Raw genomic sequence first — 22,214 nt, forward strand, 5'->3', positions numbered from 1 at the left:
CAGAGAAGCCCATGATTTTCTCTAGAATGAACAGCCAGTCGGGGAATTTTGCCTAAAGACATGCAGCAACTTCTTCCGCAATTTGTGGTTGTCATAATGAGGGGATGCTACTGGCATCTAGTGGATGGAGAGGCCAGGGTCACTGTTGATCATCCTAGCTCACTCAGGAACACCTGACCCCAGCAAAGAGCTACGTGGCCCCAAGTGTCAATATGCAGAAGGTGACACTACTAACTGGGGTTTGGTTCCTACACCTGACACACCCCTATGCTGTGGCTGAGGTAACCATGCGGAGTCCTAGTAGAGGTAGTAGAAGGAAGCCTGCACCCAGGTCCACACAGCTTCCACCACTGGGTAAACCGAATCTACTATTCGACCCACCAGAGCCTCAGCTTAGAGGGTGGTTGCAATGACTGTGAGCTTTGGCAGAAAGTGTAGCTTTAAACACAGCAAACACCCAAAGCCTCTCCTCTGAGCTCAGCGCCAAGATCTGTTTCCCTTCCCTCCCCTTCCCACTCTCCCTCCAGGGCATCCAATTGGATAATGAAATGCAACTTTTGGTACAAATTGTGCTTTAATGTAGAAAACAAAAAACTCACGTACATCATAAATACAACTTGGGAGTATAAATAAAGTAAGAAAATAGAGAGATGTACATATCAAACAAAATAAATTACTCATAAATACCACGTTGTTGAACTAAGTGCTGGGGGAAGGGGCTCTCTCCCCGCTGCTTCCGCAAGTTACTGGCAAGATTCCGGGCTTGCGAATCCAACCTTTCCTGGCTTTTGAACGAGATGTGCAGGTCTACCCAAGGTGGGAGGCTGCCAAGTTCTGCTGCATAGGAAGACGTGGTGCCCAGCCAAGGGCTGGGAAAGGGGAAGGAGCCCCAGAAGCCACATCTGCTCCACTCTGCTTGGAATCCTTGGTGCTTAAGAAAGGAAGGAGCACGCCAGAGCCACAGCATCGCCGAGACCAGGAAGGTTCTGTCCTGAGGGGCAATCATGTGAAACCCACACGTCCAGAGATGGGATCCTGTGGAAACCTGCATTGTGATGGCAAGGGCTGCTGGGGCTGTCCTCGTGTCCTGTCCCTCTGAGCAGGTGGCCATTCACTTAGGGGAATCAGCCTGAGCCCCAGCAAATGTTGGCTATGTGCAGGGCACTGGTGGTCAAGTTGAGGGGGGGGGGGCGCAGACTGCCAAGTAGTCCGATGAAGGTGATCTATCCCAGAACCAGCCGTAGTGGGGAGTTCTTAAAAGTTTTCCCGGGCTCTGGGTTCTCCCAGTTCCTCTGGGTTCTCCCAGTTTCTGAAGCCTGGTGGGGTGTGCCCATGCCCCGTCAGTTCTGTCCTGGTAAGTTTTCACAAAGCTGATCACCTATACGTGAGTTTAAAATGACTGCTTTTCTCCTGGCTGCCCCTGCTGGAAATGATTGGAGAGAACGTTCCCAAAGGTAGTGAGTTCCCGGCCAGTGGAGGTATTCAAGCAGAATCAGGGCACCACAGCAAACTGTCCAGCAATGGCAAAGGTGCAGGGTGGAGGGCTTATGATTTTATGATCATACAAGTCTATCTGCTAGGAACTGGCATAGCCGATGTAAAACTCTGTACATGTACAAGCTCTAGATGTCTTTTCCTAAAGCTAACTGGAACACGAGCCCAGGATTGTATTTGTAGAAGCACAGCCAGAACCCACCACACGTCTGGGGTCCTGGCCTCTAAGGGCTGGGGGCAGGGGTGGGAGGTCAGGCCACAGCCCCACTTATTTTTGGAAACTGGGACTCTTCACTAGTCCAATTTTGGTGGCGATCCCAAAAGGGTCCATGCTGTCTGTTTCCAGGGATGCAGAAAACCCGTCAGACTCCACATGGTCTTCCAGGTCCCTGGGCTCTGTTGGGCTCCCGGGCAAGATAGGTAAGAAGTGGGACAGGGGCAAAAAGCCCCTGCCCTTGTAGAGCTGCCTCTGTTTGGCACTACTCAGAGAGATGGGGAGATGGTGCTTCTTGGACCAGTACACGTTGTAGCCATCGGGACGGATCTCCTCCTCGAAAGTACAGTCTCCGGCGGAGTACTGAGGCTGTGGAGAAAACAGGCAACCATGAGCACCAGTGGGAGTCCCCTGGTGCTCCAGAAGCAGCAGAGAAAACGGGCACGGTGAGCATTTGTGCTACATGTTGCCACTTGGGTCCACATGATGAGCCGTGTTTATCTGTGTATATAGTTATACATAACATAACGTACGTGTTTATATATGTAAATGTGTACTTCTATAAAGTAGGCATTACATTATATTAATAAACACATTGTGCATATACTAATATAAAAATGTAATAAATTGGGCAGCCTGGGTGGCTCAGCGGTTTAGCGCCGCCTGCAGCCCAAGGTGTGATCCTGAAGACCGGGGATCGAGTCCCATGTCCGGCTCCCTGTATGGAGCCTTCTTCTCCCTCTGCCTGTGTCTCTGCCTCTCTCTCTCTCTGTCTCTCATGAATAAATAAATAAAATCTTAAAAAAAAAAGAAATGTAATAAATTGTAACATTTAAGTTGCATACCACATTATATATACTTTGTAAGTATAAATTTATACCTATTAATAGGTGTTTTATATGCCTTCATATACACACATACTTCAGGTGTGTATTTCACGTGTGTACTCAGTATCTGTATATACTTTTCATGGATCTTTTATATCTCTCACTAAATCATGTCACTTCTTAAACTTAGCCTTGTTCTGAGCAATATGCATCAAATCAGAGATGCAACATGGGTGCCTCTGTCCCTCACCCTTTACAGCAAACATAGAACTATTGACATGAAAATGTCCCTGGGGTCCACTGACACTTTGGGAGACACCGCTACACTGGGTATGCTGGGTATGCTCTCCTAATCTGATCTAGGGGCCAGACTAGCGCATTGATTCCCCATCTAGACCTAAGTAACAGTGGGCCGTTCTGAGGCCTTTCTGTCTGGTGTCCTTGCAGGAAACCTCAGCCCCCTTGTGAGGGGTGAGGGCTCCTTCTTCTTTCCAAGGCCCAGAGCCTTCCAGGCAGCCGGCCAGGATTATCAAGATAAAGGCAGCCCCCTCCCCCCAGACCCAGAACAGAGCCTGCACCCAGCGGGGTGGCGGGAAATGCAAGCCTACGGGATGAAAGCAGCTCCTGGGGTCCCAGAACACTGGTAGCAAAGAGGTACCAGTGGGCCAAGTCCTGTACCAAACTGGAGAAGGTCATTACCCTGGGGAAGGTGGGGACACAGAGGGCAGCCTAAGGCGGAGAGCCAGGAGGGCTGGGCGGTAAACAACCCCATGAGGCACCCAGTCCCGTTTGTGCCCGAGTCTACAAAGGTCACTGAACTGCAGGTGGGTGAGCGCTGTGCTGATAAGGCACTGATAAGGCTCAAGTCTAATGAAGCAACAACATACCCAGCTCCCACACTGGGATAGAGCCACCAGACAGCGATGGGAAATGCAAATTGATAAATAAACAAGAGAATTAAAAGCAAATGGTGGTACTATTTTACTCTGCTGGTTCTTTGGGAGAAACTAGCACCCATGCTCTTCTCTAAACAGAAAAGGAAATGATTTCGAATTGCTTGGAGAAAGTGGAATTTGTTTTAAAAAAACAACAACAAAACAACCTCCGTTTTGGTTAAGCCATGCCCACGGGATCAAGAGACAGAACAGGATTTCGGGGGAAGCAACCTTCCCCCCCCCCCAAGTTTGGACTAGATCGGTGGGTTAGACCCCTCTGCGCCAGCTGGACCTCCAGCATTTCCTCTGTCCATCCTCACCCCGCCCCACCCCCCCATCCCAAGTAAATGTCCCGATAACAAAAGTTGCCACTGCGGGTTTGGAGAGCGGCTTTGGGTGTCGGCTTTCAGCGAGCTGACCACCTCCTTTCTTTCCCTCCGTTCGGGTCCTTTCACGCAGGACTCTGCCATAAAACCTCAAACAGTCACTCTGGATAAATGGAATAAACCGGCCCCAGAGCCACAAAACAACTGGGACACACACACACAAAAAGACTGGCGCTGCCGGGAGGCCCGGCGTCTGCATCTTTCCTGCGGGCGGGGCCATCCCCGGAGGCGCGGCCTCCGCCCCCCTCGGCCCGCTCCGGCAGCCGCGCCCTCCGCCCAGCGGGGCTGCATTGAGGCCCTGCGCCCGGCCGGGACCTCACACAGCCTCCTCTGTGCGCCCGGGGGCGCGGGAGGGGCGCGGGCTCCCTTTGAACTCCCAGTCTTTGTTCCCGGAGACCGAGACCCAGCTTCCGCACACTTCCTGCCCCGAAACCTCGGGGGTCACCTGGGCCTTCCCGTCCCGTTTCCCCCCAGCACCCTCCCCCAAAAGCATCTGCGGCACAGGTGAGCGCTCCACGAGGGCAAACAAGCCCCTGGAATATTCTTCCAACGCGTCAGCAAACAGCACCCTGCTTTTCTAGTAGATAAAAACTAATGGAGAGGAAAAAAAAAATTTCACACGCACCCCCTCCCCCCCGCCCCAAATGTAATTTTTTTCTGACTTATTGGAAGGTTGGTTTAAAAAAAAAAAAAAAAGTCCAAGTGGTGACTATACTTTCTCATGCTTCCCTTTTCTACCGCGGGGAGGGAACCCGCGGCGAGGACCACACACGCGCAGGCCGAGACTGAAATGGCCCGAGGTGGGTTTCACTGTTTCTTGTCAAAGAAAGCCGAGGACAGCGTCTCCTCTGTCCCCCTGGGCCGGCCTTCGGCTCAATAGGAAATGCAAAGGCAGCTCTCACCCTTTCTCTGGCCACCAGCCGTAAACTTGCGTAGAACCCCCCCACCCCCTTCAGCTTCATCTGTCCCCTTGCGGTCTTCCCTCCCGAGCTCCCCGCCGGACCCCACGCAGAAAGCCAAGAAAGCCCGGGCTCGATCCAGCGCGCCCCCTCCCCTGCGGGGCCCCGCCCGGGGGCAGGCGGAGGTCCCCCGGCGGAGACACCTACCAGCCCTTGCATCCTGCCGTCGGCGCCCATGCAGAGGTACCGGACGCTGTGCACGCCCTTGATGGCCACGGTCCGCAGAGCGACTGCCCTCATCTCCATCAGACCTGGGGTCGGGAAGCAGAAAGAAGGCTGCAGCCGGGACCCGCGGGGCCCACGGCACGTGGATGCGGTGCGTGCACAGGCCCGTGCCCTCCCCCACCCCCACCCCCCTCATGCATTCTGGGACCCTGGGGAGGGAATGGGACGCCCAGGTGCCAAGATCTGGGGTTCCCGGGAGTCGGGGGTCCGCGGGAACCCAAGGGGACAAGCGAAGACTAACGCGTGGGTGCGATGGGTCCACGTGCGGGCGCCCCCCGCCCTCAGCTCCCCGCGCTGTCAGGAGCCCCGGGCAGGGAGCAGACGCGGAGGTGCCAACGTGGGGTTCCCGAAGGAGGTGAAGGGAAGGGGCACCGGGGCGAGTGGGCACTCACTGTGCGCGCTCTGGCCCCGCGCGCAGTCCACCCCGCCGTCGGCGCGGATGCGCAGGAAGCAGCTGGAGAGGCCGTGGGGGCCGGCGGTGTACAGGTGCCGCAGGCGGATGGGCTCCCCCCAGCCGTAGTGCACGTGCGGCCCCGCGTCGGAGAAGGCTAGGGGGCGCGCGGCTGCGGCCAGCCAGAGGCCGGCTAGGACCAGGGCGCGGGCCACCGCGCACCGGCTCTGCGCGCGCCGCATGGCACCTCTCTCGGGCTCGGGACGCGGTTCTGGCGGCGACGGTGCGGGAGGCCGGGCGGCAGCAGGGCCGTGCGTGCCGAGGCGGGGTGCGTCCCTCGGGCCGGCGGTGCGCTCCGGGCGCCCGGGCGCTCAGCGCTCCTGCTCCGACGGCGCGGAGGCTCGAGGCCAGCGGCCTTATATAGCGCGTCTTACCCGCCCGGCGGGTGGGTGCCCGCGACACCCGAGCATTTCTTATCGGGATTGCATCAGCCCTCCGCCCCCCGCACACACCCACTCACACCCCGCCTCCTGCCCCAGCCCCTCCCCGGACCCCGCCCGGGTGACCCCGCCCAGGCCTCCCGGATCTGGGGGAGGAGGAGGCCCCGTTACACCGGAGGGTTCGGGGGCCCCTCCCCGCCGCGCAGTGGTGGGGCCGGGGGCTGGGGGCCGGGGGCCGGGTCTCCCTCTGCTGGGAGAGTTTGATTTTATAAAGCAATAAAGGAGACAGCCCGTCCCCGCCCCCTCGCCTCCGGCTCCCCCCGGGAATGCGCTCCCCGCGGGGCGCTAGCAGGAGCGGGGGGCAGGCTCCCCGTGACCGGAGACTGAGGCACCGACCTTTGCATCCCTCGCCCCCTGTCCGGAGAAGCGTCGCCTCGGCTTCGGGGCGCTCTGCCTTAAAAGCCCGCATCCACTCCCTCCCACGACGGTCCCAGCCGTCATATCTCCAGATGTAAAGCCGTCCATTAGAATTTCCCCCTGCCGCTCGGACTAGCTCACGTCGTCCTGGTCTTATGTCTCGCGATCCCGGCCCCCCTCCCGCCCCTTTACCCCAGTAAATTGCCCCCCGACGGGGGGCCGGGCTCCAGTCCCGGGACGAACAATGGGGAAGTGGCGCGCGGCGAGCGCTAGATGGCGCTTCGGCCCCGGCTTCGGCCTCTCCGGCAGGGCCCGCGGCCCCGGAGCTGGAGCCCGGCGGGGCGGGGGTCCTGAAGGCGCCGCGCGCGGGCGCAGGGCCGGCTTGGCCGCGGCGGACCGGGACTCTCGGACTTGCCAGCTCGGGCCGGGCCAGGCGCGGCGCGGCGCGGCGCGGCGCGGGGAGGCTCATGTTTGGGGTGCCTTTGTCGTTGGTCTGGTCCTCGGGTCTCCGAGTCCTCCCGGGGCCAGGACGCCCCCCCACGCCCCGCCCCGTGTCTTGGGGGGATTGGGGGAGGAGAGGTCGGGGAGGGACAGAGCAGCAGTGAGGGGCGCTGCTGAGCTGGGGGTAGGCACCAGGCCGGAGACTGGGGCTACTTGGTGAAGTGGCACCTGCAAACCAGGCTTTCTCCAAGGATGCTCAGAAAAGGGAAAAAGCATCCAGAGAATGCCCTGGCTGGCCGGGTAGGGTCCTCCTGGGGACCTTGGGCTCAACACTGATTCTTTCTCATTTCTTCTCCAGACCTCACCCCGACCCCCAAATCCTGGGTGTGGAGCCCCAGCAGGCCAGTTTTGGGGGAAAGCCATGCTGTCTCAGCGCAAAGGCAATGGGCGGGCAAGCAGTGGAGAGCGGGGAGAGAAATCAGGGCCAGACCTAATGAATTTCAATGAGTAAAGGCCATGTTCATACCCAGTCAGTGACTGGCGTTAATGACGGAGCGTGCAGAAAATGTCACCAGGAAAGGCTTTACAAAAAGACATCATCTCAAAGGCTTTATAGACCAGGACCCCCACGCTGCGTGTCTTGGTTCAGAAAGCCACGGCTTCTGTTAAATCTAATTACTTCCCCCCTGTGGCTTTAAATCGACAGCGGCTCCTATTAAACTTAATTACCCTCCCCTGCAGCTTTCGTTTTAAAGATCCTGGATAAATGTGGGGCACTGAGGAGGATGGCAGAGGCTGCAATGGGGGCCGCACCCAGAATCGGTCTGGGGGCAGGGAACACCAGCCTCTGGCCCCACCCTTGCTCTTTTGCTGCCCTTCCCATGGACACAGTGGAAGGACAGTGCCCACTGTGATCTCGGAGCTCAGGAAGGTGGTAAAGGCAGCAGCTTCCTATGCCCAGGCCCTGTTCTAAACACATTACGGGTGTCCTCGGCTTTAACCCCTATAAGAACCTCCATAGTATTCTATCCCCACCTCTTTGAATAGCTAGGAGAGGAGGGCCCCAGAAAAGTGGCACTCAGCCTTCAAGCAGTGGACCTGGAATTGGAACCCAGGCCATCAAGCTTGTAAATCCAGGCCATGCCTCCTCTCTGAGAGGCGCTGTGGCCTCCAGGCAGGGGCTCGGGCTTTAGGATTGGATTCTCTCCACCACAAATCCTCGCCTGGGCTCTCCCTGGGCAGGTCATGGACCTGCTGGGCCTGTTGTCTCCTCATGCTTGCTTTGAGCCTTGTCCTGGGGTCACATGGGAGAGTGGACCTAAGGTACCAGATACGGTTCATGAAGAGTGACGGCCATCCACTAAGAGTTGATGGGGTACTAGCATTACATAATCACAGGGGGCTCTGAAAGTTTGGGTGATTAATTCATGCTATCAGGAAACTAAGGTGTGCAGAGTTGTCCAGACAGGCAGCAAGTGTTTGCTCCCGGCTGGGCTGAGCTAGGGGCCCTGGGCAGGTCGGCTGGTCCCCCTGGTGTGCTCCTTAGAGGAAGACAGGAGGAGCCGGGGAAAGGCGGTCCTGGCCAGCAGGGGGCGCTGCGGTTAGCCCTCTAGGTGAGAGCTGCTCAGGAGGACGAGGAACCCTATAAGGCTCCCAGCCCTGCAGCCACCAGTATGCTGGGATGGGATGATCTGGATTTTTCTGGTGGTGACTGAACCCGGTGACCCGCCCCGGGGGTCATGAAATGAGATTTCATTCACTGAGTGGAGGGCAATTGGAGCAAGAGTCCAGGTCACCCTCGCTGCCCCGCTCAGCCCACCCAGGGCCCAAGGGCTCTCAGGCAATGGTGACCAGAAGTGCCTTGCTTGGCAGCTTCCTTCTGGGTTGGATGTTAGCTGGGATCTTTTGTGTTTTGTACTGTTTTTTTAAGATTTTATTTTTTCATTTGAGAGAGAGAGTACAAGGAGGGGAAGAAGCAGACTCCTCGCTGAGCAGGGAGCCAGACATGGGGCTCAATCCCAGGACCCCAGGATCATGACCTGAGGCAGACGCATAACCGACTGAGCCACCCAGGTGCCCCCAGCTGGGATCTTTTGAACTGCCCTAAACCCTTATCCTGGGGCCACCCTCTCTCAACCCAAGCTTGTCTGAATTGTTCTTGATGGTGGCAAATGAAAGATTTTCATTGTTTCTAAACGCACATCCCAACAGCTAAGAAAATCTTGTTCCGGTTCGCTTCCAGTCTTTGCATTATGAAAATAGTTGTTTTTCTTTTCACTTTATGGCTAGAAATTTACGTTACAATGTCAAACATGCCTTCTTAAGTACATAAGCACCTCCTCACGCCCATCCCAAATCCCCTGCCCCCGCCCCACAGTTGAGCAGTTCCTTGTAATTACAGAAACTTCTCGGTGGTGGTAAAAATCTTCATCAAAAAGTAAGAAGTGCCAAAACAGGCCTGTGACAGAAAGGACTATGAATACTTGGGTTAAGGGAAGCCACTGGTTCCTGGCAGAACCAAGAATGGAACTCAGGGACACTGAATCAGTCCAATACGTTTGCTAGAATCTGCTAGAACATGCATCATTTCCCCCAAAGCATTCGGTGTCATCAAAACCCATTTTTCCCCTACTAGGATCATTATTCTAAAAATAAAAGACACGGCACCCCACTAGCCCAGAAATGGGCAGAGGCCATATCAGAGGGGAAAAAGGAAGACTTCTCTGAGCCTCTTTATTTGTAAAATAGCAAAAGGATTGCTTTTAACCTCCAAATGAGCTAATGTGAGAATTAGCAAAGATACCTCCATCAATGGAGAGATAAATACTCATATAGAGACCGCCTGGCATACGTGGGTGCATAACATAAGGGGTAGCTATTGTTATTTATTCAAAGGCTACTCTCGCTATCTTTGCATTTTAAAATAACGGCAACCCTAGAAAAAGACAAATCTGGTCTATAGTGACAAAAAGCTCATCAGTAGTTGCCTGAGGCAGGAGATAGGCGTGGGGATTACCAGAAAGGAGCCAGAGGAAGCTTTCTGGGGTGATGGGAATGTCCTTTTTCTCAATTGAGGTGATGAGTAATAGGCAATGACATTTGTCAAAACTCATTGAATGATGCCCTTAAAATTAGGGTGCATTTTAAGTTGTGACTCAATGAAGTGGAGTTTGAACATTTTCTTTCTTTCTTTTTTAAAAGATTTTATTTATTTATTCACAAGACACACACAGAGAGAGGCAGAGACATAGGCAGAGGGAGAAGCAGGCTCCCTACGGGGAACCCTATGTGGAACTCGATCCCAGGGCCCCGGGATCATGAGCCTAAGGCAAACACTCACTCACTGAGCTACCCAGGCACCTTGAGTTTGAACGTTTTCATTGCAAAAGTGGTACTTGTTTGTGGTTGAAAATTTGGAAACTACAGAAAATTGCAATGGGGGCAAGTTTAAACCCTGGAATATTATGACTGCATTATGAGCTACTGTTTCTATTTGGGTAAATTTCTTCCTCAGACTTTTAAAAAATACATATGTATCTTTAAAAAAAAAAAAAAACACCCACAGCATTTGAATTGTATTTTCCTTTCTCCCACTTACGTGAACATCTCCCAGGACATTAAACCCCTTTTATAGCCCCCTTGGATCCCAGCAGATCTGAGTGGGCTACTGTGAGGGTCTGGTCTGTTCCCCAGAGCTGGACATTTAAGTTGTTTCCAGTCTCCTCTCCCACATCACGTAGGGGAGGAAATCCTGGAGACACATCTCACACCTATCCATTTTCAGAAGGGGGATTACCAGGCTCTGTGGTCTCTCTTCCCAGGTAAGTCCCAGTCCAGGTACAAACACTGGATTAAGGTGAGATGTAGCCGTTTGCTCCTGGAATTTGGGAAACGACCCTTGTCTATCCACACTAAGGGAGGTACAACTTCCTCCAGGCTTCTTCAGGTGAGTCCGACACTATGTTTAAGTCACAGCCAACCAAGGGGCACAGGAGCTGGGATTGGAAGCTTCTTTTGCTGCCAGTTCAGACTCCCACCCCACCTGAGGCCCACTCACTGGCCCAGCCCCTCACCCCCGTCCACCTCCCCACCCCACCCCCACTGGGCAGGGTGTAGGTGAGGTTGTGCCTTACTTTATCATACGTGATACAGGAGCTGGCAGTCATTCCTGGGACAGAGGAACTCCTCACAACATGGCTGTAAAGCTGATTTCTGCCCATGAATTCTGTTCATCAAAGCAGACATGTGTTCCAATGGAAAATATTTGGACCTATCAGTGTATCAATATTTAAGAATGCAAGAACATGGCAAATGTCACCCCGTTAAAGAAAAAAAAGGTAGCTTAATGAGAAAACATGAACTGTGCTAACAGTGATGTCTCTAAAAGCCATCACATTAAAATATTGATCCTAGAAGGTCCTGGAGTCACTGAGCGGAAGCACTCCTGATGTGGTGGCCCCTGGCCAGCAGGACAGCCAGATAGCAACCCGTTGGGGTGCTGCTGGGGCTCCGTGGGCTCTGCTCCTCACACAGCTGGCAGGTGTTTCTCCATTCGGTTATTGCCCTGCCATCTGCCTCCTCCCCAAACGTGTTTCCGTGGAGGTGGCGAATGTGTCTGCTCAGTTTGCAGCCGTCCGGAAGTGTCTCGGGTTTTCCTCTTGGAGAGGAGTCCATGGGAGAGAGCACCCTGCCAGTGCTGGCAGAGGGAGGGCAGCGACTTTCACCCTAGACCAGGGCCAGTCCTCCTGCGTCACTCACATCTAAGACCTCACCTCTGGAGAAGGGTCTGCCCAGCTCAGTCATGTCCCATAGACTTCCTGCAGCAGCATCAGGTGCCAGCCGTTGACCCATTTGGCAGACGAGACACCAAGGCAACGAAGCCAGGCTGGCAGTAAGGAGCTGACAGGTAAGGAGCTGGGTGAGACTCCCCACCCCACGCTGGGGACAGCACACCTCCCACTTTCCCCGCTGCCCTCCAGGCCTGGGCGGAAATGGGCAGGCAGGACAGATACTCCCGGAGGCAAATCACGGGGCAGTGAACTAGGGACTCCAGGTCATTTTACTCATTCTAGGGTTGCGCAGGACCTGGAAGGTGATTTCTTAGAAACCCCAAATTAGCAAATGAACAAAAATAAGAATCAGAGAGGGGGAATGACATTCAGCCTTGTGGGCAGCAGAAAAGGGCCCAGAACACATTCTATTACAGCAATATCCCCTTCCCTCCCAGAACATCACAGAGTCCAGCACAACGTTTGATTTGTTATTAAGTCTTAAAAAAAAAAAGAAAGAAAGAAAGAAAGAAAGAAAGAAAGAAAGAAAGAAAGAAAGAAAAGAAAAGAAAAGAAAAGAAAAGAAAAGAAAAGAAAAGAAAAGACAAGACAAAACCCTACATGCTGATGGTTCCTTATTTAAAACACCTGCTGGGACGCCTGGGTGGCTCTGTGGTTGAGCATCTGCCTGACTCAGGGTGTGATCCTGGAGTCCCGGGGTTGAGTCCCACATCGGGCTCCCTGCATGGAGCCTGCCTCTCCCTCTGCCTGTGTCTCTGCTTCTCTCTCTCTCTGTGTGTCTCTCATGAATAGATAAATAAAATATTTAAAAATAAATAAAAATAAAAACACTGGCTTGAGCAGACTGGCCATTTCCAGGTCGCTGGGGAGGGATGCCTGGGGACTGACCAACCGGTTCACAGGTAAGAACTGTCTTTTTAGGGTGGCTATGAAGGTATTAAATGCCACGTTGAATTTTATGCTTTAGAATGGCTGACACTGGGGGCACATGGCTGGTTCAGTAGGTGGAGAGCGATTTTTGATCTCAGGGTTGGGTTGTGAGTTCAAACCCCACACTGGGTGTAGAGATTATTTAAAAACCAAAAAAGGGGGTGTCCCTGGGTGGCTTTTGATTTTGGCTCAGATCATGAGATCAAGCCTGTGTTGGACTCCACACTCAGTGCAGAGTCTGCTTGAGATTCTTTCTCTCCCTCTTCCTCTGCCCCTCCCTGCCCCCATGTGCTCGCGCTCTCTCTCTCAGATAAATAAATCCTTTTTAAAAAATAAAAAATAAAATTTAAAAAATCTTTAATAGATTAAAAAATAGTTAACACTAGGTTATGTGAATTTCATCTCAATTTTTAAAACAATAACAAGGAAGTAAATTGCTACAAAGGCCATCACTGAGACCCTTGGGGATATTGAATATGAGCTGTTATTGGCCAGTTAACACCTGTGTGGTTAAGTTTCCCGGGCTGGATGCTCGAATCATGGTTACATGGGTGTCCTTGCGTTGTGGAGTCACACGTCCGAGTATTGACAACTGCCTGGTACCGGTTTGTGGCTTATGGCTAGTGGCAGGCATTGTGGTTTGCAGTCCACAGTCGGGGTCCCCAGCCTCCGTCCTGGGGAAGCTCCACAAGAGTGCCGTGAATGCATGTGGTCACTGTCATCCATCCCATTTTCCAGAGCAGGAAACCAAGGCTTGGGAGGCTGCGCGGCCCACCCACAGCGGCAGCACCAAGTAGGGTGTGGAGAAGAAGTCTGGCTATTTTGGGTCTTTTGGGGCGTGTCTCCTAGATAAATGGGAGTCATGTTGCATCCTTGATGTCACAGGCAGAGGACATATTTTCCAAGGCAGTTATTCCCCTGGAGAATGACCCCAAAGTCTTGTCATTCCCTCGGGAACACTCCCCGCCCCCCATCCTACTCTGTGTGAGTAGATAGTGACTCAGTCTTTTGTCAGTTGGTAGTTGCCTTTGGGTTATAAGTAATGCCTTCTTTTTCTTAATGGGAAATGATCTGTATAAAGTCAGTAGTTGGTCTTATTCTGCGTTGGGAACTCAGCACCGTATTTGAAGTGGCTGCCCTTGTATAGGACCTAACGGAACAGCCCTGGTTCACAGGGAACAGCCCTTTTGGGAACAAAGAGAGTAGTCCAGCTGCAGCCCAATGTGCCAGAACATTCTGCAGTTTTGTTACCGATGATGGTCACCACTTGGCTGAATGTGCCTGCTCTGGGCCAGACCTTGTGTGTGTGCATGTGTGTGCACCCATGAGTGTGCATGCGTGCATGTGCATGCCAGTGGACCCTCATAAGCATGTGCGTGAGTTTGAGCATGTGCCTGAGTGTGTGTGTGTGGATGTGTGTGCCTATGATATGTGTGCGTGTGTGACCTGTGGTTCTCCCGCGGCCTTTCTGAGGGTCCCATCCCCATTGCACAGACGAGTAAATGAAAGCTCAGAAAGGACCCTGTTCCCTGGCAGCAGTTACTATGATTGTCATAGAGCGACGTTCACAGGCCGTTTATGGTTTCCCTCTGCCCGGGGTCCGTAAGCTCCGCGGTGCGGGGTGTGGAGGTCCTGGTCATTGCCCTTGCCCCTCGGGCCCCGCACAGGCTGGGCAGGTAACTAACTGCACCATTCACATGGGTTAAGGAAGGAGGACAGGAAAGTGTTGGCTTCAGCCTTTGGCGCTTCCAGCCCTGCCTTTCCAGCAGGTCAGCAGAGACCAGAGGTATTTCTGTTTTGAGGCATTTAGACAGATGCTCGGGGCTCAGTTCCGGCTAGAGTTTCTGGCCGCACATACCACAGACTGAGGGGGTTGGAGATTCCTTCTAAAGGCTCCTGCTGTGTGCCTTGGGACCAGCACCCGACCCGGCTTCCCAATCTAGGAAATGGGACGAGACTCTGCAGAGGGCCGCCTGCCTGAGAAGGGAGAGGCTGGGAAAGTGCCCAAGGCCCCCCAAGGCCCAAGGTGGGCCTGGCCAGCAGGGGCTGGACACGGCGCAGGGCACCTCTGTAGGGCAGGGTCCTTAGCCCCAGCCCAGACCTCTCATGCTTAAGCTGTGATGAGGGACCTTTTCCCAAAGCCCTGTTCAGGGCAGGTCAGGACACCAGGCCACCAGGGTGGCCTCCATTCTCTCGCCTTACCTCTAGGTCCCCACTGGGTTGTTACAGCCCTGCCTTCCATCCCGGGGTGACCCATCAGCTCTCAGGTGATACTCCTCCCCCCGACCCCCTGTGTTTCCCCACTGTCTATAGGAGGGAGCACGTGTACAGAGGCCTGACCTAGGCTGTATGCTGCATCTCCCCAGCCCCATCCTATAGACACAGACACTGAGGTCTGGGGACAGGCAGCCAGCTGGTCCTCACCAGTAGAGCTCCAGGAATCAGCCCTGGGGAGGGGCTGGCTCCTCTGAGGCCAAGCCTGGCCTGGAAGGTGGTCAGGCATCGTGTCCACCATGCACAGGCCTCTCGTCACTGCATGCAGCTCAGTGCCAGCCTCACCATGTGCTCAGTGGCCCTTTGACAGGAATTCTAGCAACTGACCCTAGCAGTAGCCACTCCATGGCTCAGGAGGGTAGCTTCACCTCGATCTGCAGGCAAAGCCGTGGGCTCACTCTCAGAGGTCAATGGCTAGGGCACAAACGAACTCGATTTCTGTTCTACCCTCAGATGATTGCAGTCAGCTAGCCAGGCCGGCCTGCTTCCCTGAGGATGTTGGTAACGGGAGGTCGGCGGGGAGGTGTGCCCTTCAGACATGCTGGCCCGGCAATGATGGGGACATGTCACCAGTGTAGAAAACCTGGCCTCTCGTGGGTAGAGATTACTCTCCCATCATCAGTGTCTGATTCCCATAATTTTATTTGCTTTAAGGGTTTCTTCTAGAAGCTTCCACACAAGACAGTCGGAGTCACAGTATCCATCTTTCTTATACTCGGGACCAATGACCTGGAATGTGTTTATGTGACGTCCCTGGTGAAATGTGGCCAGCTCCGGCTTCCTTGCCCCTCTCTGGTGTGGAGAGCCACAGCTGGGGCACCTCAGGCAGCCCCTGAACACCCGAGAGACCACCTGTGCCCCTTGCCTCCCACCAGGTGACACAGGACTTGTTCAAGGGGTGGGGACCAGGCATTCTGTGCTCTGTGGCTTGAAATGACCCCAGCCCACCAACTGTCAGCATCTGCGAGGACAGCAGTGGCCATTTCCCAGGCACCTACTATGTGCCAGGCTTTATGTGACCCCGAGTCTTCACACCCACCGTGAGAGGGCATGGCTATTCCTGCCCAAAACCACACAGCCTGCAAGCATTGAGGCTGGGATTCGAAGTCAGGACCCTTGGACACTGGTTAGTGTCCTGGGGCCGCCCTAACAGAGGGCTGCTCACTGGCAGCTCAAACAACAGAAGCCAGTTCTGTCTTAGCTCTGGAGGCCAGATGTCACACGAGGATGTGCACAGGGCTGGTTCCCTCCAGATACTCTCAGGGGCGATCCTTCCTGCTTCTCCAGCCTCTGGGGGCTCCCAGCCTTGCCCCTGCAGCCTCTGCTCAGCCTCCACGCTGTCTCTCCTCTTGCCGTCTCTGTCTCAGGTCTCCCTCTCCTGGCTCTTACAAGGACACTCATCCCTGGATTTAGGGGCCCCCTGGATAATCCAGGATGATCTCATCTTGAGACCTTTCACTTAACTACACGTGCAAAGACCCCTTTTCCAAATAAAGTCACATCCACGGGATCCAGGTGGACACACCTACCGGGGGACACACATTGCGGCCTCCATCACTCAGCACCCAACAGAGACAGCTCTTTCTTTGCCCAGAGATGGGGTGCAGGAGGCTGGCCCCAGGGAGTCCTCCCGCAGAGACAGGGGAACACACTTTTGTGTAGTGGGTGCTGGTGGGAGTCCTCCGGGCAGAAGCAGCCTGGGGAGAACCAGCTGACCCAGACGCCCCTGACCTGGCCTCAGATGGTCATCCCAGCAGAGCGGCCAGGGATGCTTCCCAACTGTTGGTTCTCTAAGGCACCCCTCCAGGCACCATGGGGCCTGGTTTCCCAGCAGCCTGGCAGGGTTGCAGAGTGCCCTCCCCAAACCCCTCCAACCTCGACCTTGGAACGCCACCGGCGCGTCATTAGCACATTCCCATCAAGAAAAACCCCGTGTTTGGATTCTGGGCCTTGGCTCCCCATTACAGGAAAAGCCTAGGGAGAGAATCCATGAGTCTAAAACCGACTGAAAAAGGCAAATGTTCAATGACAAGGAACAGGTCAAACGAGGGAGGGTCACCCAAGCACTTGTGCTGCCACCTCAAATTGTCACCGCATAAGGCTAAGTGAAAAAAACAGGGCACCAAACAAATATACAGTAAAATTTGATTGTGTAAAAACAAGAAAAGAAAAAAGAAAAGAAAGAAAATGCAAAAACATGCCCCAGAAGTACTTTATTAAAAAGTGAGAGAGGGGAGCCTGGGTGATTCAGTGGTTGAGCATATGCCTTCGGCTCAGGTCCCAATCCTGGGGTCCTGGGATTGAGTCCTGCATTGGGTTGCCTACAGGGAGACTTGCTTCTCCCTCTGCCTGTATGTTTGCCTCTGTGTGTATCTCATGAATGAATAAATTAAGTCTTAAAAAAAAATTGAGCCTTCAGCTCAGGGTGTGATCCCAGGGTCCTGGGATCGAGTTCTGCACCAGGCTCCCCGCAGGGAGCCTGCTTCACCCTCTGTCTGTGTCTGCCTCTCTGTGTATCTCTCATGAACAAATAAATAAAATCTTAAAAAAAAAAAGTGAGAGAATTCACCTATTTTATTTCTTATTTTTGCATTTCCCTGCTTTTCCATACATTTTCTACACTGGAAATGAATCCCTCTTGTCCTCACAACACAGAAGTTATTAAATCAGTCAACGATATTGTTTAGACCTCCACCCGGGGCCAGCAGACAAAGGATGCCTGAGGCATGGTTGGGTGACTCCAATCTGTCACTGAAATGCCACATCAACGATGAGTGACCACATACAGGGACGTCCGTGCGGCTCCAGTGGTCAAAGGTACGAAGACAGCACTGCCTTACAGGTCCCCAAGTGTCACCTTCCTCCCAAACAAATCCCCAGAGTCCTGCACAATGACCTTCCACTCCGGCTTCTCCACCCAGAACCTTCGCCGAGTTCCCGGAGCAGGACGGAGCAGCTGCCCTCTGGTGCGGAGTCGGTGCCCACCCACCGGCCCGGCCGCCCGAGGCTCTGACCCCCTCACAGAGCCAGGCTCGCTGGGCCACTTTGTGCTAGCCCAGAAGGCTTTTAACTTTTTCAAATGCTTTCACAGCTCACAATGGTGCCTTCTCCAAAGGACTCCATGAAATTCTCAGAGAACCGTCAAACCCAGCGAGTCTGTGAGCGCTTTGATTTACAGGACAGATGTTTGCCAGCTGACACTTGGAGGGACAGAGGGAGGCAGGGTGGAATTAAATAAGACTAGGGGTGTCAGCTCCCAAAAGGTGGCATATCTCTGCTCTAATTCCTTGACGCCCAGTATGGTTCAGAGGTCGGGGTTGTTAATGGGCAGGGAACAAATTGGGGGCTGCCACCTGTGGTCCTTGCAAGAGGAGGAGGGGGAGCCCTTTGCGGTTCAGGGGCAGGCTGACTCTGTGTGCTCCTGGGTCTGACATTGACCTGCTTTGTGATGCTCTCTGGACTCCGAGCCTCGGTTTCCTCTACTGCAAAACAGGGCTGCTCCAAAGAGCAATTGAAGTGGTTGCCAGGAACACCCCGGACTGTGCTTGGCACACAGTAGGTGCACGTTCTTTCCCAACACGGAGCACTGGAAGTGAGTCATTTCCCTCCCTAAGGGCTTCGTGACATCCTTGGTGACGCAGACGATTCCAGGAAGGGTGGGCTGGAAAGACACAGAGGCACTAGGAGGTTTTGTTCATCACCTTTGGGTCTCTGGGGGTCAGAGACCCCGGCACGAGGCTGCTGTGGGCAGCAAGGTGGTGCAAGATAATCCTGCCTCCACTACTCGGGGTTCAAGCAGTGGGGTGGGGTGGGGGAGAGAACCGACACCAGAATACCTCACTTCTGGCCCCAACACAAGGCAACTTATTTGTGTGTTTATTTGTTTAGCGTGCTACCCCTCTGCATGTGACCCAGGGGACAGGGACTTGGCCCACCCCGAATACCACTGCATTCTCCAGTACCTAACGCCATGCTCGGCTCATCATAGCTTCTCAGTAAATATTTTCTGCATAAATCAAGTCAGGGGCAGGGTGGGGAATGAGGCCAAGAAAGAGAAACTTTGCCAAGGTCCAGGTGGTTCCTCAGGAGGAGTGGTGGGGAGACCACCTTTGCTGTGTGTGCTCCCGCTTCAGCTCTCCCACCTGTGGTGGAGAAGGGCAAGCAGGTGCGGGGGAGAAGCAAGGGGTCATCAGCACGGCTCGGGCACGCCGTTGGAGATGATGCACCCCTGGCCTGTCTAATGGGGAGGAAGGTGGTAAGATGATCGCCCTGTTTTCCAGAACCCTTCTGTGCCTAGATTCTGAAAAGTCAGGGGAAGACCATGAGACCCAAAATGTGGAGCCTCAATGCAGAAGTGGGGAGGGGGGGCAGGGGGGTTTCCAGTTCAGTGCAAGCATGGACCCGGCACACAGGGGAGGGCGCTGGGGGGCTGGGGGGTGGTCCCCAGGCTGCAGAGACGGGGCTCGCAGGGTGCTCTGCTAAGCTTCTCCTTTTGCCTTTTTTTTCCTCCTTCCCAAACTCCAAGGACCTTGCACTAGCTTTATAACTTTTTTTTTTTTTCAAACCTGGCTGGAAGTGAGGGAATGATCACATAAGCATGAAAAAATGTACACACGACCGACTTTGTCATTCTCCTGCTTATCATAGTGAAAAATTGAAACCTACCTTGGGATTCCCAGGTGGCTCAGCGGTTGAGCATATGCCTTCGGCTCAGGTCCCAATCCTGGGGTCCTGGGATTGAGTCCTGCATTGGGTTGCCTACAGGGAGACTTGCTTCTCCCTCTGCCTGTATCTCTGCCTCTGTGTGTATCTCATGAATGAATAAATTAAGTCTTAAAAAAAAAATTGAAACCCAACTCAATGTTCAAACTGTCCCTGGGGATAGTTTGGCTCCCAAACCATGGGCAGCTGTGCCAGGGAGCAGCAAGGCTGTTTGCAGACATTCACTCAGTAAAACCAGGCTTCAGAACAACACCTGGGCATGAGCCTATTCTGATTGCATGACAAACACCCCTGGTGCCGTGACCAAATGAGAGAGGGGTGGGGGGACGGTATGAGATGCAAAAGTGTCCCTCATTCTCAAGGGCTGGGGGTCCCCTTGCTGGCAGATCGAGGCGTATCCTCTTGTCTCCTTTCTGCAAGTCCTCTGTGCACGTAAGCATTTACAGGGAGGCCTTTTGGTTTTACTCTGTGGGCACAGACTGACCCTACTCTTCTTGCTTTTCAGAGAGCTACTTAGAAAAGTCAAGGACGGGGGAGCCCAGGCTGGAGTCGGAGGGCAGGAGGGGGGACTCTGGGCACCAAGCGGTCTGCCTCTTGCCTGGCTGTTGGTTCTGTGTGTCTTGGCTTTGAAACCACCTGTGAAGCTGAGCTGTGTCTCTCACCCACTCTTCAGCATGTATGGAGTTTTCCAGGATGGAAGGGGCGAAGACCAGCGTCAGGGACTCCAGAGAGCCCAGCGCTCACCTCTGCAAGGTGACACGGTGGGTAATTCCCGCTTTCGTGTTGATGCTCTCATGACCACTCATCCAGTGCTTGACATTTGTCAACTAATTTAATCCTCACAACGATTTCGAGGGGTGGCTTTTATTACCACCTCTCCACACCTAAGAAGCCTGAAGCACAGAGAAGTCAAGTGCGCTACCTGGAGGGTGTGGGCTTCACGCTCTTGTCCTTCTGGAGAGCTGTAAGCGTGGGTGGTTTTCCTCCAAGAATGGCTATAGGTGACTTCTGTCAATGCTACCAGAAAAGCAATGTGGACAGCCTGGGGGTCCTGGTGGTGGGACCTGGCCTTCCCTGCCTGTCCTCGAACCCGGGAGCCAAATGGCAGGAACACTGGGGCTTTGGGCTGTCCTGGGGGGCTGCTCCCTTCCTCGGCACTCCAAGCGGGTTGTAAAGCACTTTGGGAGCCCGTTTACACCAAGGCAGTGAAATTGCACCCTCGAGGTGGTCCATGACCCCATAAATTGCCCCAAGGTGGGAGGCAGCTGGGAGGCCCAGGGACAATGCAGGCAGGCTGTAGGGGGGAGGGAAGTGGCGGGGGTGGGCTGTTACCCTTCAGAGGTGCAGCATTCCACAGGGCTCTGGCCCTGGAACTTCCCTGAGGGAGGACTGGACCAGGGGATCCAGCAGGTGGGCGGGTGGGGGTGCCCCCAGGGCTGTGGGACACTGCAGGGTGCAGGCACTGGGAGCTGGGTGTGGGATAGGGCCCCTTCCTGGGCGCTCGAGCTGACACCCCTCTGGCCCTGCAGTGGAGGGGATTTGGCTTTCAGAGCACACACATCAGACAGGCCACATCAAGCGCCTACACCTTCCAGGTGTCCATAAGCCAACGGGGAGCGCTGGCGCTGGGCGAGGGGCTGGCGAATGTTTGAGAGGCTGAGGTAAGCAGGCAGGTACCGGCTAACACCTGCTCGGCCTGCCTCTAGAGCGAACAGATTATCCAGCAGCGTCCTGATGCTGCGGCGGCCACAGCACCCAAGCTCGTGCTACGGGGCACCTACTGTGTGCCGCGTCCTGGCTGTCCTGCCATTTAAGACATGGAGGAAACTTCGAGATGCAAGCCTGGTTCCCCGGTGGCCAAGCTGGGACCCAAGGCCCCTCCTCTCAGCACGGCTAGCTGTCCCCCCAACCTAGAAGGCATCTTTGTGCAACTGAGAAAAAGTGCCTCTTGCCCTTGGCAGATGCAGCCCTGCCCCCTGGCACACAGCTTGGCGGTCAGGCTAGACTTCAGCCAGAACCAGCTCTTGTGCAGGGCACAACCTACGTGAGCTATACAAGGCAGACCTGTCTGGACCCATGCACAAGATGAGCCCTCACACATGTGTGCACACACGGCTGCACTTCTCCGGGCAGCCTGTTATCACTGTCATCAGATTCTCAAAGGGGTCTGTGACTTCCTCAAGGGAGAAGGAGGCCCAGGGCAGGGTCCCCGGCAGCTTCCAGTTAAGGCTTCTCCAGCTCCGTGTTTGGGCCGGCCTGGGGGCTGAGGAGACACCGCAGTGCAGACTCCCGGAGCAGGATCCTCTCCTTCCCGCCTGTAGAGACAACAGCACAGTACTGTGTCCCATAACCCTCAGGGCAGCACATCACAATCACACATACTGGGGTCTCCCCCAATTTGGGGACCAAGACACAGGCTTGCAGGGTTTGCACACTTGCCAGGGCCAACAGCCAGTGAGAGACAGGTGGAGTCCAGCAAGGGTACCTTGAGGCTGCTGTGACCCTGGCTGGAGAGGGTCTACACGGGCTTCTGTACCCCAGGAGCCAACAAGGAACCGTGCCCAGCAGAACGTGGCCCGCCACAGGAAGTTCTGGAAGCTCCAGGCATGTGAGGGCCCACTCTCTGCATGCTGCTGGGGGGCCACTGAGGGCCTCGGCTCCGAATCGCCAGGGTCAGGTTTAAGAGCTGAAGGTCAGAGGCTGCCCAGGCACCCATGCCAGGACAGAGGGCTGACCTTTATGTGACCAAGTCAAAGGATCCAGGGACCT

The 22,214-nt window shown here is 54.6% G+C and overlaps 1 protein-coding gene across 1 annotated transcript; it reads right to left on the minus strand.

Moving 5' to 3' along the window:
• Nucleotides 1-555: 555 nt before the first annotated feature.
• FGF19 (fibroblast growth factor 19) lies at nt 556-5,824 on the minus strand. The gene is made up of 3 exons (XM_026003936.2): nt 5,433-5,824; nt 4,963-5,066; nt 556-2,077 (listed from the first exon to the last, which is right to left on the minus strand). The coding sequence occupies exons 1-3, from the start codon at nt 5,671-5,673 to the stop codon at nt 1,763-1,765; spliced, it is 660 nt and encodes a 219-aa protein (XP_025859721.1). The 5' UTR covers nt 5,674-5,824; the 3' UTR covers nt 556-1,762.
• Between the last annotated feature and the right edge of the window lie 16,390 nt (nt 5,825-22,214).

Source organism: Vulpes vulpes, chromosome 5, assembly GCF_048418805.1.
Source record: "Vulpes vulpes isolate BD-2025 chromosome 5, VulVul3, whole genome shotgun sequence".
NCBI classification, from domain to species: domain Eukaryota; kingdom Metazoa; phylum Chordata; class Mammalia; order Carnivora; family Canidae; genus Vulpes; species Vulpes vulpes.